Source organism: Bos taurus, chromosome 5, assembly GCF_002263795.3.
Source record: "Bos taurus isolate L1 Dominette 01449 registration number 42190680 breed Hereford chromosome 5, ARS-UCD2.0, whole genome shotgun sequence".
NCBI classification, from domain to species: domain Eukaryota; kingdom Metazoa; phylum Chordata; class Mammalia; order Artiodactyla; family Bovidae; genus Bos; species Bos taurus.
The window spans coordinates 1921184-1936870 of NC_037332.1; the positions used below are offsets into that span (position 1 = coordinate 1921184).

The 15687-nt window shown below is 42.1% G+C and overlaps 1 protein-coding gene across 1 annotated transcript in view; it reads left to right on the forward strand.

The window, feature by feature from the left end:
• The first annotated feature begins 386 nt into the window (after positions 1-386).
• Positions 387-15687, forward strand: part of TRHDE (thyrotropin releasing hormone degrading enzyme) — a 448987-nt gene continuing 433686 nt past the window's right edge. The window contains exons 1-2 of the mRNA XM_002687170.7: positions 387-1364; positions 13591-13864. Of these exons, the coding sequence (XP_002687216.4) occupies positions 466-1364; positions 13591-13864 (1173 nt within the window). The 5' untranslated portion in view covers positions 387-465. The remainder of the gene's footprint in view (positions 1365-13590; positions 13865-15687) is intronic.

The following is a 15687-nucleotide window of genomic DNA, read 5'->3' on the forward strand; positions in this document are numbered from 1 at the left end:
CCCTAACTTCCCTCTCCATCGCTCCCTCCTTGGCAGCCGCGGACCCGCTAGAAGGCTCCCGCGGAAAGCCAGGCGAGAGCTCGGCGCTGGGGACGGCGAGCTGGGAGCAGCGGGCGCACAGGGGCGGGGGCAGCCTGCGCCCCGGAGCCCGGCGCCCGCCGAAGTAGTGCGCGCTCTGGGGCGAGCAAGACGCTCTCCAAGTTGGGCGCGTCCCAGAGTCCGCTGGCCCGCGCCCCTGCAGCCGGTGTGGTGTCCGGAGAGAGGCGGGGCTGATGGGGGGCGTCGTGGGCGCTGTCGCCTACGGACAGAGCCCGTCTTAAAAGACGCCCGGCCGGTCTCCCCAGGGTCGCAGCTGGCGTCGCGCCCTCGGCCGGCGCGCGCTCTGATGCCGACGCTACCGGTGGCCCGGGTGGCCCGCTCACGGGGGGCGCCCGAGGGGGCGGGGGAGGAGGAGGAGGCTGTGTGATGGCCCTAGACGGCGAGCGGGGGAAACAAGAGGAGGAGAAGAAAAAGAAGAAGAAGAAAAAGAAGAGGAAGAAGAAGGAGAAGGGGGCTCAGAAGAGCGGCTCCCTCTTCGCGGCCACGATGGGCGAGAACGACGCCGCACTCCGGGCCGGCGGCAGGGGGCTCTCGGACCCGTGGGCGGACTCCGCGGGGGTGCGGCCCCGCACCACCGAGCGGCACATCACGGCGCACAAGCGGCTAGTGCTGGCCTTCGCGGTGTCCATCGTGGCGCTGCTCGCGGTCACCATGCTCGCCGTGCTCCTCAGCCTGCGCTTCGACGAATGTGGGGCGAGCGTGCCGTCCGGCGCCGACGGCGGTCCGGCCGGCTTCCCGGCGCGCGGCGGCAACGAGAGCCTTCCGGGCCCGGCCCGACGGAACCACCACGCCGGCGGGGACCCCTCACAGCCCGGGGCAGGCGCGGAGGCCACCCCTGAGACCCCGTCCGCCCAGCCGCCGTCTGGGGAGGAGCGCGAGCAGTGGCAGCCGTGGACGCAGCTGCGCCTGTCGGGCCACCTCAAGCCGCTGCACTACAATCTGATGCTCACCGCCTTCATGGAGAACTTCACCTTCTCCGGCGAGGTCAACGTGGAGATCGCGTGCCGGAACGCCACTCGCTACGTCGTGCTGCACGCCTCCCGGGTGGCGGTCGAGAAGGTGCAGGTGGCCGAGGACCGGGTGGCCGGGGCGGTCCCGGTGGCCGGCTTTTTCCTCTACCCGCAAACCCAGGTCTTGGTGGTGGTGCTGAATAGGACTCTGGACGCGCAGAGGAATTACAATCTGAAGATCATCTACAACGCCTTGATCGAGAACGAGCTCCTGGGTTTCTTCCGCAGCTCCTACGTGCTCCACGGGGAGAGAAGGTACGGAGGGAGGCGGTGCCCCGCGCCGCCCCACCCAGCCAGGCTGCTCTAAACCGCCGGGCAGCGGGCGACCAGGGGACCGGGCGAGCTTCGGATACACGGGGGGCCAAGGATGGAGTGAAGGAAGTGAAGGTGGGGTAGGGCCATCGCCCAGAACTCTCGGGGTCTTCCTGAGGCTTGGGTTCTTCCTTGGCCAACTCCACAAACTCACTCACCGGTACCAAATGCCACTCTAGGCTGGGACCCCCTGCCTCGTTAAAGTTGCTTAGACAGGCAGAGCACACAGCCTTTTTTTTTTTTTCTCTTTAAGAGTGATGTGTAATCTGAGCGGCCCCAGGCCAGGGTGACATCAAAACCCTGCCAACTTACCGTGGAGGGAAAATAGGTGAGCGCCAGAGGCCAGGGCCGCAGCTGGGTGAGGAGCCAGGACGCGGGAGGCAGGGCAAGATCCTTCCCGTGCCCGGCGCCCCAGCCTCCCACGCCCGCTTCTGGAAGGCATAGAGCCGTGGACAGGCTTTGGCCTCACGGAGTTTAGCAAAACTGGAAGTTGAGATTCTGGACAGTAAGAGCTGGTCCCAGTGACAGGGGGGTGGGGGTGGCGGCAGCTGCCTTGGCCAAAGCCAGCCAGGAATGTTCTTGCTGGTGCTTCCACCTTTCCTAACGCAGAGTGACTCCAGTTTGTTCCTGAGTTACTGCCTCTGGAAATGATTCCAGTGGTGAAAAGGGAAAAGCTAAGTGTCAGTCTCAAATGACTTATTAGTGAGTGCCTTTGATGCTTCTTTTAGATTTGGACAGTATTCTGTTTCTTATTTTTTTGAGAAGCTGTGGGGTTTTTCACCATTTGTTTAGAGTCCAACAGAACCGGGTTCAGATCTCAGCTTCAACTCTACTGGTGGTGAAGGCTTGTGGAAGCTGATTAATCTGTCACCAGGTCCTAGCAATGACTACTTCTAGTGCTTAATGAGCGTCCTGTATCAACTCAATCTTACAGGAGCCCGACGAGCCTGGGTGCTGTTAACTCCCTGTTTTACTGATGGGGAAGAGGAGGCACCAAGAAGTGGAGTAACTTGTAATATAGTGAGCCGACAAAGAAGGTTTTAGACTTAGGCACTTTGGCTCCAGAACCTCTACTTTTAGTTTTAACTTGGTGAAAATAATAATAATAATATCCTCATGGAATTGTTGCAGATGTCCATGAATAAATGCACTGAAAAGCACTTAACCTTGTACTTGGCACATAGAGTGCCCACTCATAGAGTGTTATGAGTGTCCCATGGTAGCAAGCCCTCAAGCATGTTGTTGAATGCATAAACAAGTGATTCTTGTTTTTTCCCTGGCCCCTTGCATTGAAAATAACTGAATAATTAAATGGCTATGGGGCCAGGGAATAACCCAAATGAACTTAAAAATGAAATCAACAACCTTTGAAGTGGAGGCAGGTTGGAGATTAGTAATGGTGCCATTGGCAGAGACTCCCTTGTTCTCTAGAGATTCTCACAACAGCAGAAAACTTGGGATCAGAGCAGTCCAGGGCTCCTGGGGTCAGCAGACTGGGCAGCAGAGAGCTGGGACTCAAACTTAGGTTTTCTGATCCCTGGACTAGAGCTCATGCTGTCTGGAAACTCCCAGGAGAAGTTGCTATAGTATAAGAAGCTGGGAAAATTTCAGTGTGTTATGAGAGAACACAAAAGTTTTAACATTTATAGAGTGCTGTGGTATAACCTCATCTAAATAAATTGCCTAGTGCTTTAGTGGTTAGGGACCCTGGTGACTCAGATGGTAAAGAATCTGCCTACAATGCTGGAGACCCAGGTTCAGTTCCTGGTTTGGGAACATTCCCTGGAGAAGGGAATGGCAATCCACTCCAGTATTCTTGCTGGAGAATTCCATGGAGAGGAGCCATGGGGTCGCAGAGTCCAGCATGACTGAGTAACTAACACACTTAGTGGTTGTGTGCTAATTAAAACCTCCTATAAGTGAACCTATAAATTATTCACATTCAAACTCCTAAGACCAGATGTAGATAATTTAAAACCCCTTCCACCACATTCTCTGACATAGTCTCAAGAATAGAGATGAAAAATGTTGTTTAAAAGATCCATGAGCATGTCAAATTTGGAGGAAAAGCCTAGAAGGCGAGTCTGCATGTTATGTCAAAATGTCTTGCTGTGGTGAAATAAATACTTCCAGCAAATCCTGTTTTTTTCTAAGCTGTGCCAAAATATATTTGGTGGAACTGAGCTTGTTGTGGTCAGTGCTTTCAAATTAACAGGACTCTTAAAAGGACCAGGTGTTCCTGCTTGACCTATAACTGATTGCTTGTACCCTAGTGCATATTTATATTCAAAATCTGCTTCATTTTCCCCAAAGATGTAAATAAGATGGTTGGGAGTTTAGCCTGCATCCCATTAACACTCCAGGATTTGGCATTTTTGGAGATCTTAGGATGGTTTTATACTAAGCAGCCTCTTAGAGAAGTACTTGTTCTTTTTTTCTTTTTCACCCTCAATATTAGAATGAATAGAATAATTTCTTATGTTTCTACTAGAGTTGATAAGGCAAAAGAAATCGAATCAAACAAGTCACAGTTATGTAAAATTAACATATATTAAGCTTTTTTTGTTTGTTGTTACTATGGATACTTGGAGAATTTTTAAACACACCAATATCAGGAACTCCGCTAGAGTTAGACTTTTATTGGTGACGATTCTGTCCCCCAAATGCAATGTAAATCGACATTTTAAAACATACTTTTCAAAAGGACTTAAATGCAAACTCTAAATTTTCTTTTGTTTAGTGACTGAATGTCTTGGTCTTTTAGTTAGTCAAAATTTTTGCCAATTTAATTATCAGACAATTTCTGTAATGAAAGTATTTAATCTTGCAATAGGGAGTCACACTGAGTAATTTGAGAGATTTAAAAAGAGCAATACTACCATTCTGTCCACCTGACTTAGTCTGTGTGGAAACAACTGGTTAATAATCAATCTGATTTTCTGGTTCACTCCTTACAGGCCCAAGCAAGGAAACTAGATTCATCATGTTCTGTATGCCTTTGACCCTGAAAAGTTTCATCCCCCAGGAGGTTTTGGAGGGGGCCTGGTTTTTGCTCTATAGAGAAGACTTACCTCCCCTGGTTCCCATATTACAGTAGAGAAAGTTTAGAAGACAAGCTCTTCACTTGGGGCAAATCTTTTCCTCTCAGTTCAACATTTGGAAATTCACCACTTGTTGAATATTGCAAATAAATTCTCTTAAATTTGAAATGTTTACACATATCAGAAAATGATCTCCGTTAGGCAGAATACCCACTCACTTTTCCCTCAAGAAGGTGGGCAGCAGGCAGATACAGAAAGTGTGTGTTCATGCCATAATACCCAGTAGTAGAATACGCTTGCTTAGAATTAGGCAAAATCTTCATTTACCTGAAGTAATTGATGCTTTAGGGTAGCCAGATGGTGAGCATACCCGTGTTTAAGGTAAGGTACCTTAATTTAGATCCAGATGGTCGGACTGAAAGAGGAAGCTTACCCAAAGTAAATGACCGTCTTACTCACTTTCAAAAGGGACACCCTTTTTCTTTGACAAACTTTGAGTCTGTGACATCCCACAGTGACAGAAGACAGAATGAAAAGAGGAGTCTTTTTCTTTCAAGGGTTATTCAGACAGAAACCATGATCTCCAAGGAGAATGGGAGGATAAAATTATGGTTCTCAGAGAGAATTGCAAAAAGCTCCTTTGCAAAAATCTTGTGGAGAGCATAGAGGATTCTATGGGTAGGCATTTGTGGTATTAGTGTGGATGGTTTGATGCCTTGTACTTCTCCTGAAATGAATTAATTTCATTAAAAAAAACCATGGCATTTAATAAAAATAAGAAAAATATGTTGAGAGCAGCCTTACTTCTCCCATTCACTCTGCACAGGAGATATCTTTACATGAACAAATCAGAATACATGGCTTTTTGCCCCTCTATAGAGGGCTCTGCACTGAAAAATCTAGGAGAACCATTTGTTTCTGTGAAAACCTTTTGTATGATTCCTTAGCGGACTTGTTTAGCTCACTGTTTTCCTGTCAAGGCACACACAGCCGTGTGGGCAATCTGAGTCCAGTGTTGGATTTTGGTTACAGTTCAAAATGCTATCAGTAAACTAAATTAGAAAATATTGGGGAAAAAGTTTCGACCATTTAATAGTCACTTATTCATGGAGGAAAATTCATGTAATTGGTGTTTGTCTTGCTATGTTCTTTGGTCACCCTGGATAGTCATGAAATATACCTTATTTATGAAAGAGTTAAATTAATTTGTCTGTGTATTTTTTCTTCAAAATAACTCTAAACAGGGCTCTTTCAAGCAAAGACAGACTTGTGACTGATTTCCCTGTGTTGGGTTTGCGTAGTATGTTTATTTTCTCAAATCAATATTTGCCGCCATGCATGCAGATGGGCTTGAGACAACAGTATAGGGCAGTAACTTAGGTTTGCTTGAGGATGATGATGACATTTGAATGATAAAAGAATGGGACTCGCTTCTGTAAGCATGACTTTTAAGAGTGATATAAAAAGTGAAGAAGAAATCGTCTACCTTTAATATGTGTTTGACCGTCTATAAGGAAGAGCGCCCACCATAACCCCAGGCTCATTCATCCTCCTATCCCACCAGCAATGATCATCACCTTGTCGTCCTTTTAATTCAAAATTACACCAGTGGCTGGATTCCTCCAGATTTTCTCAAAGATCCATGCAATCCTGCTTTTTGCCACTAGAGAGTGGCTGCTCTCTCCAACAGAATTTTGCTACAGAGGATTTGAGAGGATCTAAAGATGCAAAACACTTCTTGCCCCTCCCAGTTCTTTGGACAGTCTGAAATAATTCACACATGGGCACAGCTGGATGGTGGTCCTGATGGGGCTGTAAGGGTGAAGTAAGATTGGCAAGACCTAACTGAGCGGGGCTGAGCTGGGGTGAAGAGTCCCTGGCTCCCCACTGCCCGCTCCCTGTCCCCAGGTGTGCCTTCTCGGTCTCTGAATAAACCGCTCGCTTGTTAAGGCACTCTGGCAGTGGTTGCACAGGGACGGGGTGGTGAATTTCAATTTTCAATTTCAGTTTAATTATTTGGATATTTTCTCATGACTACACAACTCAAAAAACAAACAAACAAAAAACCCCCAAACCAAAGTGTAAAAAGAATGAAGTTTTAAAATTACCCTTGTTGGTTACTTTTTATCCCTTTTAAGAAGAGGTTCGAGCACTACTAGTTGTGTTGCTGGATGGAGAAGTGTGTGTGTGCGTGCGTGCGTGTGTGTGTGTGTGTGTGTGTGTGTGTTCAGGGACTCTGGAACCAGACTGCCTTGGTTTATGTCTTGACTCTTCCACTTATTTAGCCTTATGACCTTGGCCAGGTTTCTTATTGTTTTGTGTCTGGTATCCTTATCAGCAAAACGGGGATAATGATATCCTCTTTCGTGGGGTTATTGGGGAGGATATTAAATGAGTTAAGTAATAAAGTGCTTAGAACAGTGTCTGACAGTTGGTAAGTATTTGTGGGTATGAAATACAATTATATTATTACATGGCTGGATAGCTGTTCTTCAAGCTGGTACAGGGTCATTTAGGTTCAATGTTGTTGCCTTAGGCTTCCCCTTATTCGCAAGGCAGTGCGGAAATGGTCACTTTGGACATTCCTTCCACTGCTGTTTGTTTTGCCCCCTAAGCGGAGTTCAAAAGACAGGGAGAGAAAGAAGCAGGGCCCTTCCATAATGAAGAAGGGAGAGAAGAAAAAGGCTGTGGTATTTCATAGCTAGAGAAACCCTATGCTTGGTCCAGACGCTGCGATAGAGAGGGTCGAGGGAGCAGGAAGAGGGTGTGAAGCAGAATGAACTCGTAACTCTGATTATTGCCCTGCTATCTCAGCAGTGAGAAGAGGAGAAAACAGTGACTGAAGGGTCAGGAGGGTGCCTGCCCTGTTGCTGGAAGCCAGTACAGGAGATAGAAAAACCCCGAGTGCCAGGGGAAAGGCACATCAGTCATTAGCTACTGCTCTGCAGACTGTATTTGGGTTCCACCAGTAGCACTGTTTTATGATACTTACATAATACTTTTCCTCTTTCCAATATTGAACAAATGAATCTCAGGTACTAGTTTATTTATCCTTATGAGAACCTAATATTATGACTCAGGAAAGTAATTTTAGTGAGTCCATAATACTCTTCAACAGTGGTGATCGAGTACTTAGTACTCATTTTTGAGAAGAGTATTTAGTGCACAAAAATGAAAGCAATTATGAATATTATGCTCTGTTTTTATAACACGATTATTCACATACGCACCACTTCCTACATACATATTGCTGGTATTATTGCATTATGTTTTTAGTTTACTAGAATGGTTATTTAAAAAAATATGCTACACATATTTTTTGTGTTGCTTATAGCACTGAATATTCAGCAGGAGCACTTCTCTTCTGAAATGGCAGAGTTTTAATGACTCATTGCAGTACATAAAAACACAGTCTAAACAATGACCCATTTTGCCTTAAAATGTTTTGTCATTGAGTAATAGTTTGCACTTTGATCAACAGTCTTCACTTTAAATGCGACGTGGGTTACTTCCATGACCTTGTCACTGTCCAGTTACTAAAAGCAGTTGAAGAGTAACTAGATGATCCACTGGATCACCTCTTTCAATCTTGGGAGTTTTTGTTACTAATCTTAAACTATTGCAACAGTAGGCAAATTGCTGTTGCGACAGAAGCAGCTTCAAAGGTTATCATTCACTGTGCTGTATAGATGTGGCTGAAACGGAAGCCTTCCAGAAATGCCCTGCCATTTGTGAGGTTCTCTTGGTTTTTGGTGGGTTCCACAATGAAACATGAATCAATCTGAATATGAGCAGTGTTATGCAAATGTTTGTTTCCTTTGCATATATTAACTTTATGAAAAGGCAAACTGACAATAATGGAACAGAAATTGTTTGTATCACATACTGTAATTTGTTGGCAATATCAGCCAACGTTAATGCATTATTTCAGCTGAATCTTATCATAATGATTCGACACAAGTAGCTTGCCTAGTGAACTTCCGCAGAAATAAGAAGAAATCAATTCTCTATATCCTTCAGAGGCAACACAGAGCTTTAAGCTCTACTGCTTAGCACAACCAAAATGTCAAACAGGCAAGTTGTTAAGAAATCAAGTAATTTATTTTAGATAGAAGGGAATTAAAATACATGTGTATTATTCATTTTTTTAGTGATGCTAAAGTGATATTCTTGGAATAACACTTCCAGGATGTTACTTTTGGTGGTGAAATTTCTTTATAATGATAGAACGATTCTATAAAAGATAAAAATGTTTTTGTTTGAGAAAGCAGGAGAAAAATAGGCGACAAAATACTTTTCCCCAATACGTTCTGCCTCCTGCTGTTTTATTTTTACTTCTTACTGTATTTACATTTGTATTTTATATCCTTACTGTATATTAAAGTGTTCTCTATTTTTAATTATTTTTTTATATTTTTTTCCTACCTGGTGTACTGCTACTACCTCAAACTCTGCCTCAAATTTACTTAAAAACCAAACTCATTATTTTCTATTCCCAATCTCTTTCTCTAGAGGTCTTTGATGTTTTTAGTGACAGTAAGCAGGAAAGAGGTCTCAATTCCACCACTTGAAGGCAATCATCAAATACATGCAGTGAAGATTATGTTTTTGAAACCCAACAGACACTATTGCCTATTGAGGGCCCTGAGCCTGAAACTGGCTCTCTTTGTTAGAAAGCAGACGATCCAGGGGGAGAGAGGTATTAGAGATAGATGGGCAATACTGAGATCTGAGAAAACCAGAACCTGTAAGAGAGCAAATAGGACGTTAACTTTATACGTGAGTCAAAGCCTTTGATGTATGGCAAAACCAATACAATATTGTAAAGTAATTAGCCCCTAATTAAAAAAAAAGGTTCTTTCTGTGCCACCTGTAGTCCACTTGCTCACTTCTCCTTCCGTCTCTGACCCTTAAAGTAGTGCCCAGGCTTCAAGACCAGTTCTTAACTTCCTCCTCCATGAAGTCTTCTTTCAGTTCTTAAGACAGGTGTTCTCAGCGAGGTCGGTGCTGCCTCCCGGGGCACGTTTGCAGTGGCTGGGACTTTTGGGTTGTCACGGCTGGGTAGAGGCGTTGCTACTGGCCTCTAGCGGTAGACGTCTAGGATGCTACAGAGCCCAAGATGGCTCTAAAAAGAGAATTATCCATCCTAAAATGTCACTAGTGTCAAGAATTCTAGCACTGAACCACCTATACTTACATTAAAAAAAAGAAAAGTCAGTGGTGCCAAGGCTGAGAAACCTTGCGTTAGAAGATGTAATTTCTTCATGCATTTGTCATGGCTTTTTGTGCAAACTTGTCTAGGCTTATGTTTTATTTATTTTATCAGAGTATAAACTCCTTGAGGGAAGGAACATATATATTTATCTTTATCTCCACAGCATTAAACACTCAAGAATGATGACCAAGAGAAGCAAATGTATATAGCTCTTGTAGCAAAAACTATCTAGCAATAATGTAATTTAGTATTTTAAAATCATCTCATCAAATTCAAGGACTATTTTATTTCTAATTTTTATTCAGTTATAGGTTCTCAACTTGAAAAAGACCCTAAGCGTAGTCTAGTCCAATTGCTCTTCTTTTCCAAGGGGCTTGTTTTGATTTGCTAAATACTGAATTGAAATTCAATTGCAATCGTCCTCAGGTGCCAGACTGTGAAATTGATATTTCCTCATTTAGACATTATCAAATATATGCTAGCCCTCAGTGCATGGCTATAAATATACTGTGTGTAGGAATTCATTAAGAATATTAATTGCAGAAAAGTCACTAGATGATCTTTATAGTTCCTTTCAACCCTGAGAATCAGCAATTTAAATTGCTGGCCCTTACTAACATATTTACTTACTATGTGAGGCAAAAAGAGACTTGAACATGACATGATTTTTCTGCATAAATATTTGGTTTATTAATTTCTCATTAGCCCAGAGGTATTTAGATATTCTACATTTAATGAATTCCTACCCTTTAATTACTCAATACCAAAGACACGTTTGATTTTTCACCTAATGTACATTCTAAATGCAACCTCTCTGTTGAACTCTTATGGAAATTTCCCCTAGTATTATTAGCAGTTTTTAATATATTGTATATATTTTTCTTTTCAGGTAGATTGCAAAAGCCTTAAGGGCAAAAATGATTCTATCTTGAAAAAAAAATCCTGCCACATGGAGTGAAAATCTTACACGTGGGAGACAGTGTCTAATTGCTCAATGACAAGACTTGGATTTCTCAGTACTTAGAAGTGAACATATTTCCTTGTATATTAAATTTCATAAGTATCTTTTAAATGGCCTCAGTAAAGAAATAAGAAGCCTTAGTGACCATTTTAATTAATAAAAAAGTTTGGATTCAAGAACATTTTGTAAGACAAAAAAGCATGTGAAGAGAAAATTGTAAATGAGTGCTTCTTAACAAAAAGTTACTGATATTTCATTAAGCAAAAACTATATTGCTGTCAGTAGAAAATAGGGAAAGTATTGCCAAGATGCTGGCAGATTTGGAAAGAAAAACCTTTATGACCAATAGTCAAAATAAAACCTTGCTTATAAATTGTGGGTGAACATTCATTTTACTGTTTTTGAAATAGAATTACCTTTTTCTCAGACACAGAAAATGTGGATTCCGGACCCAGCTTTGCACTAATTATCTGTGTAACTTTAGATAAATCACTTAACCCTACTGGAACTACTTTTTCATTTTAGGAATTTATGAAAGCTGGACAATTTGTTTCTAAGATTGCTTCCAACTTTATATTTTTCTAAAGATTTATAGTTAAAACTTCTTTCCTAAATATTATCTCATTTTATCATCTCAACAGTTTCATAAGGGAGGCTTAGAAATATTTTCCTTCTACTAATGAAAAAATAAACTCAGGCAGTAAAGTGATTTACCCAAGCCTGGTATGTAGCAGCTCAGTAGTGCTTCAAGATAATTCTTGAAACCCCTCTCTCAGAGGAAATATACAATTAATCTTTAAAATATCTTATTTTCTCTGTTTGAAAACTAAGCTTTTAAAAAGTAGTCCCTCAATAATACATGTGTCATAATTTTTAAAAGTATAAGCATTTACATTTTATGGTTTGATCCAGGGATAGCCAATAAGATTCAATACACATGTCAGCCTCTATTGATTGGTATAGCTCCCTGAAGTGCTGTGTTGAGAATAATTTTGAGGCCAAGTTTGGGCTCAGCGGGAAAGTGTGCCATGTGAGATTAAGCAAGAACTCTGTGGATGACGGGGAAGGCAGGGTGGGTGGTAGAACGACTGTGGGGATAAGAGCCTTCTAAAGAGATGGCTGTAGCACTCAGTAATGTTTTACCAAGGGTTTGATATTGACTTGCCTTAGCTTCAGTTTTAACTAGTATTATTTAAAAAGTTTGGGGCTTCTCCAGTGGCTCAGTGGTAAAGAATCGGCCTTCAATGCAGGAGACCCAGATTCAATCTCATCAGAAAGATCCCCTGGAGGAGGAAATGGCAATTCACTCCAGAATTCCCCCCCTGGGAAATGCTGTGGACAGAGGAGCTTGGAGGGCTACAGTCCATGGGGTGGCAAAGAGTAGGATATAGCTGAGGGACTAAGTGTGCACACACACGCATATAAAAAGTATAATTAACTTAGAATCTTTTCACAAATAATGGCCCTCTTTTTAAGTTAAAGGAGTGTCTGTCTTCAAGTACATAGTTTGGGTATTTTGATTTGACAGAATGCAGAGGGTGTTTCTAGAGTTTAAATGAGATGCAATTTTGCAGCTTGAACTGAAAACCAGAGTGGGTTCAATATTATATATATATGCACATATTGACATGAATATTTACTATACAGATATTTATTGTATAACATATAATAACATATAACGTATATAGCAAATATATACTGTGAGTGGTAGAAACCAATGGTCTCTGGATCATTCTGCGTAAATGTATGTTCTATCACTCTAAGAAAGGTCGAAGATACTGTGAACCAGTGGCTGCCATTTATTACCTGCCTGCTGGGTGCTGTTCATCTAGTCACACCTTTACACCCTCCTTTTCCATTCTACTAAACTTTACAATGCTTTTTAAGTTGGGCATGGTTATTTCTTTTTACGCAATGAATAGCTGCACCTTACGGAAATTTAGTAATCATCCAAGATGATGTGGTTAAGAAATGTTGTGGAGTCAGAACGCAGACCAGGTTTTGTCAGGTCTCAGAGTCCATTTCCTTAACAAAACCAGGGCATGTCTTGCTGAAATATGAGGATGTAGATGTTTCTTAGTGATCATCTGTGTCTTACTTGTATCTAATGACAACTTTTGGATTTGATTTCATTGTCTTTACTGCTTGAACAGTTTCAACCAGTTTCAGAGAGGAGAGAGACAGTCGTGTCCGACTCTGGGCGACCCCATAGACGGCAGCCCACCAGGCTCCCCTGTCCCTGGGATTCTCCAGGCAAGAACACTGGAGTGGGTTGCCATTTCCTTCTCCAATGCATGAAAGTGAAAAGTGAAAGTGAAGTCGCTCAGTCGTGTCCGACCCTCAGCGACCCCATGGACTACAGCCTTCCAGGCTCCTCCGTCCATGGGATTTTCCAGGCAAGAGTACTGGAGTGGGGTGCCATTGCCTTCTCCGCATACCACAAAGGAGAACCATTATTTTCTAATACTTTCCAGTATGATGACGAGTTGTTTTTCTGTAAAGTGTCAGTTTTGCCTAATAAGCACAACTCTGGGCTTCCCTTGTGGCTCAGCTGGCAAAGAATCCACCTGCAATGTGGGAGACCTGGGTTCAATCCCTGTGTTGGGAAGATCCCCTGGAGACGGTAAAGCCTACCCACTGCAGTATTTTGGCCTGGAGAATTCCATGGACTGTATAGTCCATGGGATCGCAAAGAGCTGGACACCACTGAGCAACTTTCACTTTCACTGGATTTAGAGAATTTACTTTAGATGAGACAAAAAGTTTTCTGAAAATTTTTTGTTGTTGGGGAAATATGCATGAAGTATGCTTTTGTACCATTCATGTGCTTAAGTTTGGTTCAGGAAAAACGTGTCTTGTAATTTGCAAAAGTATTTTATTAACAGAAGTATATAAAGTGATCATAACTTAAGTCATAAATGTAATTGAGAATGTCATTTTCTTTTTTTCCAGATTCCTTGGTATTACTCAGTTTTCGCCTACACATGCCAGAAAGGCATTTCCTTGTTTTGATGAGCCAATCTACAAGGCTACTTTCAAAATCAGCATCAAGCATCAAGCAAGCTATTTATCTTTATCCAATATGCCAGTGGAAACTTCTGTGTTTGAGGAAGATGGATGGGTTACGGATCACTTTTCACAAACCCCTCTCATGTCCACGTACTATTTAGCTTGGGCAATTTGCAACTTCACATACAGAGAAACTACCACCAAGAGTGGGGTTGCAGTAAGTATTTTAAGCTTAATGTTGTTTTTGGATAATATATGCTGATATCTGGATTAACAATGACTCATTTCTCTCTTCTTCCCATCTTATATAGCTGAATTCTTTTCTTAATCCTTGGAAGGAAAATTATCTTCTTGGTTTCAGAGTCAGAGAGGAACTTCTCTTCCTTACCCAGCCTTCTTATTAATTTAATCACTTTCCCACTCCTGCCATTCCTGTTCCTTTTGATCACCTGATTATCTCTGCAACAGCTGTTGTCTGTTATGGGAAATTGCCTGTTTTTATTTATATGATGATAAAGCTTCTTTTTATTATATAATATTTCACACATAAAGAAAATGTGGAGAATAATATTATAAGCTCCATATACCTACTAGCCAGCTCTATAGAATCTAAACATTTTACCATCTTTGTTCCAGTCTCATTTAATTTTTGAAAAAGTAAAACATGTTGGGTAGAGTTGAAGCCCCCTGTGGACCCCTGCCTGATATTATTGTCTTGTCTTCTACCTGGCCCTGAATTTGAATTTTGTCATTTCTATGCATATTATCACACAATTATTAAGTATATTATTCATTATTAAGTATAAGTGAAGTCGCTCAGTGGTGTCCGACTCTTTGCGACCCCATGGACTGTAGCCCACCAGGCTCCTCCATCCATGGAATTTTCTAGGCAAGAGTACTGGAGTGGGTTGCCATTTTCTTCTCCAGGGGATCTTCCCAATCCAGGGATCGAACCAGGGTCTCCCGCATTGCAAGCAGATGCTTTGCCATCTGAGCCACCAGGGAATCAATCATTATTAAGTATAAATCTGTTTAAATAATTCCATGTTTTAAAATTTCATATAAGTGGTTTTATATTATAGATAATCATTTCTTCAACTTATTTTTATTTGATTTCATTTTTGCTTAAAATTATATTTTTGTGGCTTATCTGAATAGAGTGGTTAATGAATATGTTAAAATTTCCCTTCCTCCTATAGATGAACAATTTAATGTTTCCTGATTTTTCAGTGATTGACAACAATGCTCAGTGAACATTTTTGCACCTAAATTCTTCTGCTGATGTGCTAGAATTTCTGTAACGTACGAAGCTTCTTTTAACCCATAGCACCCATATGTATAGAAATATGTACTTAGACAAAGGTGTTATATAGGAAGTCTTGAGAATTCACTCTCTGTATTAAATTTATAACAAAAGTCAATTGTATTCTTTATGATCATTACCATTTGTGATACCATTCATTATTCCAGGTACTTTTGACATGCATTTGTCTTGCATTAATCAGACTAAAGCAGGCCATGCTCACTTAACAACTTTGTCTTCATTTTGATGGCTTATGCAATAAATATGCATTTATTTTAAGTTTCATGTCAACCCTAAAGCAAGGTATTATAATTCCATTTTTCCGAGTGAATAAATTTAGGTGGGGCCAGTGGTAAAGAACCTGCCTGCCAATATAGGAGACCAATTAGAGATGTGGGTTTTATCCCTGGGTTGGGAATATCCCTTGGAGGAGGAAATGGTAACCCATTCCAGTATTCTTGCCTGGTGAATCCCACAGACAGAGTAGCCTGGTGGTGTATGGTCCATGGGGTCGCAAAGGATCGGACATGATTGAAGAGACTTAGCACGCACAAATTTAGGTTTAAAGAGGTGAAATAACTTTATCAGAGTAAAAGGTAAGTGAGTGGTAGGGCTGCAAGACTAACTTCTTACGGTATGACCCTACATTTTGGGTTCTCAGCCCCTACGCCCCTCCTCATGCTATACTTACCATTTCACCTGTGTGTCTGTATGAGAGTCCAGGTAATGATTCTTCC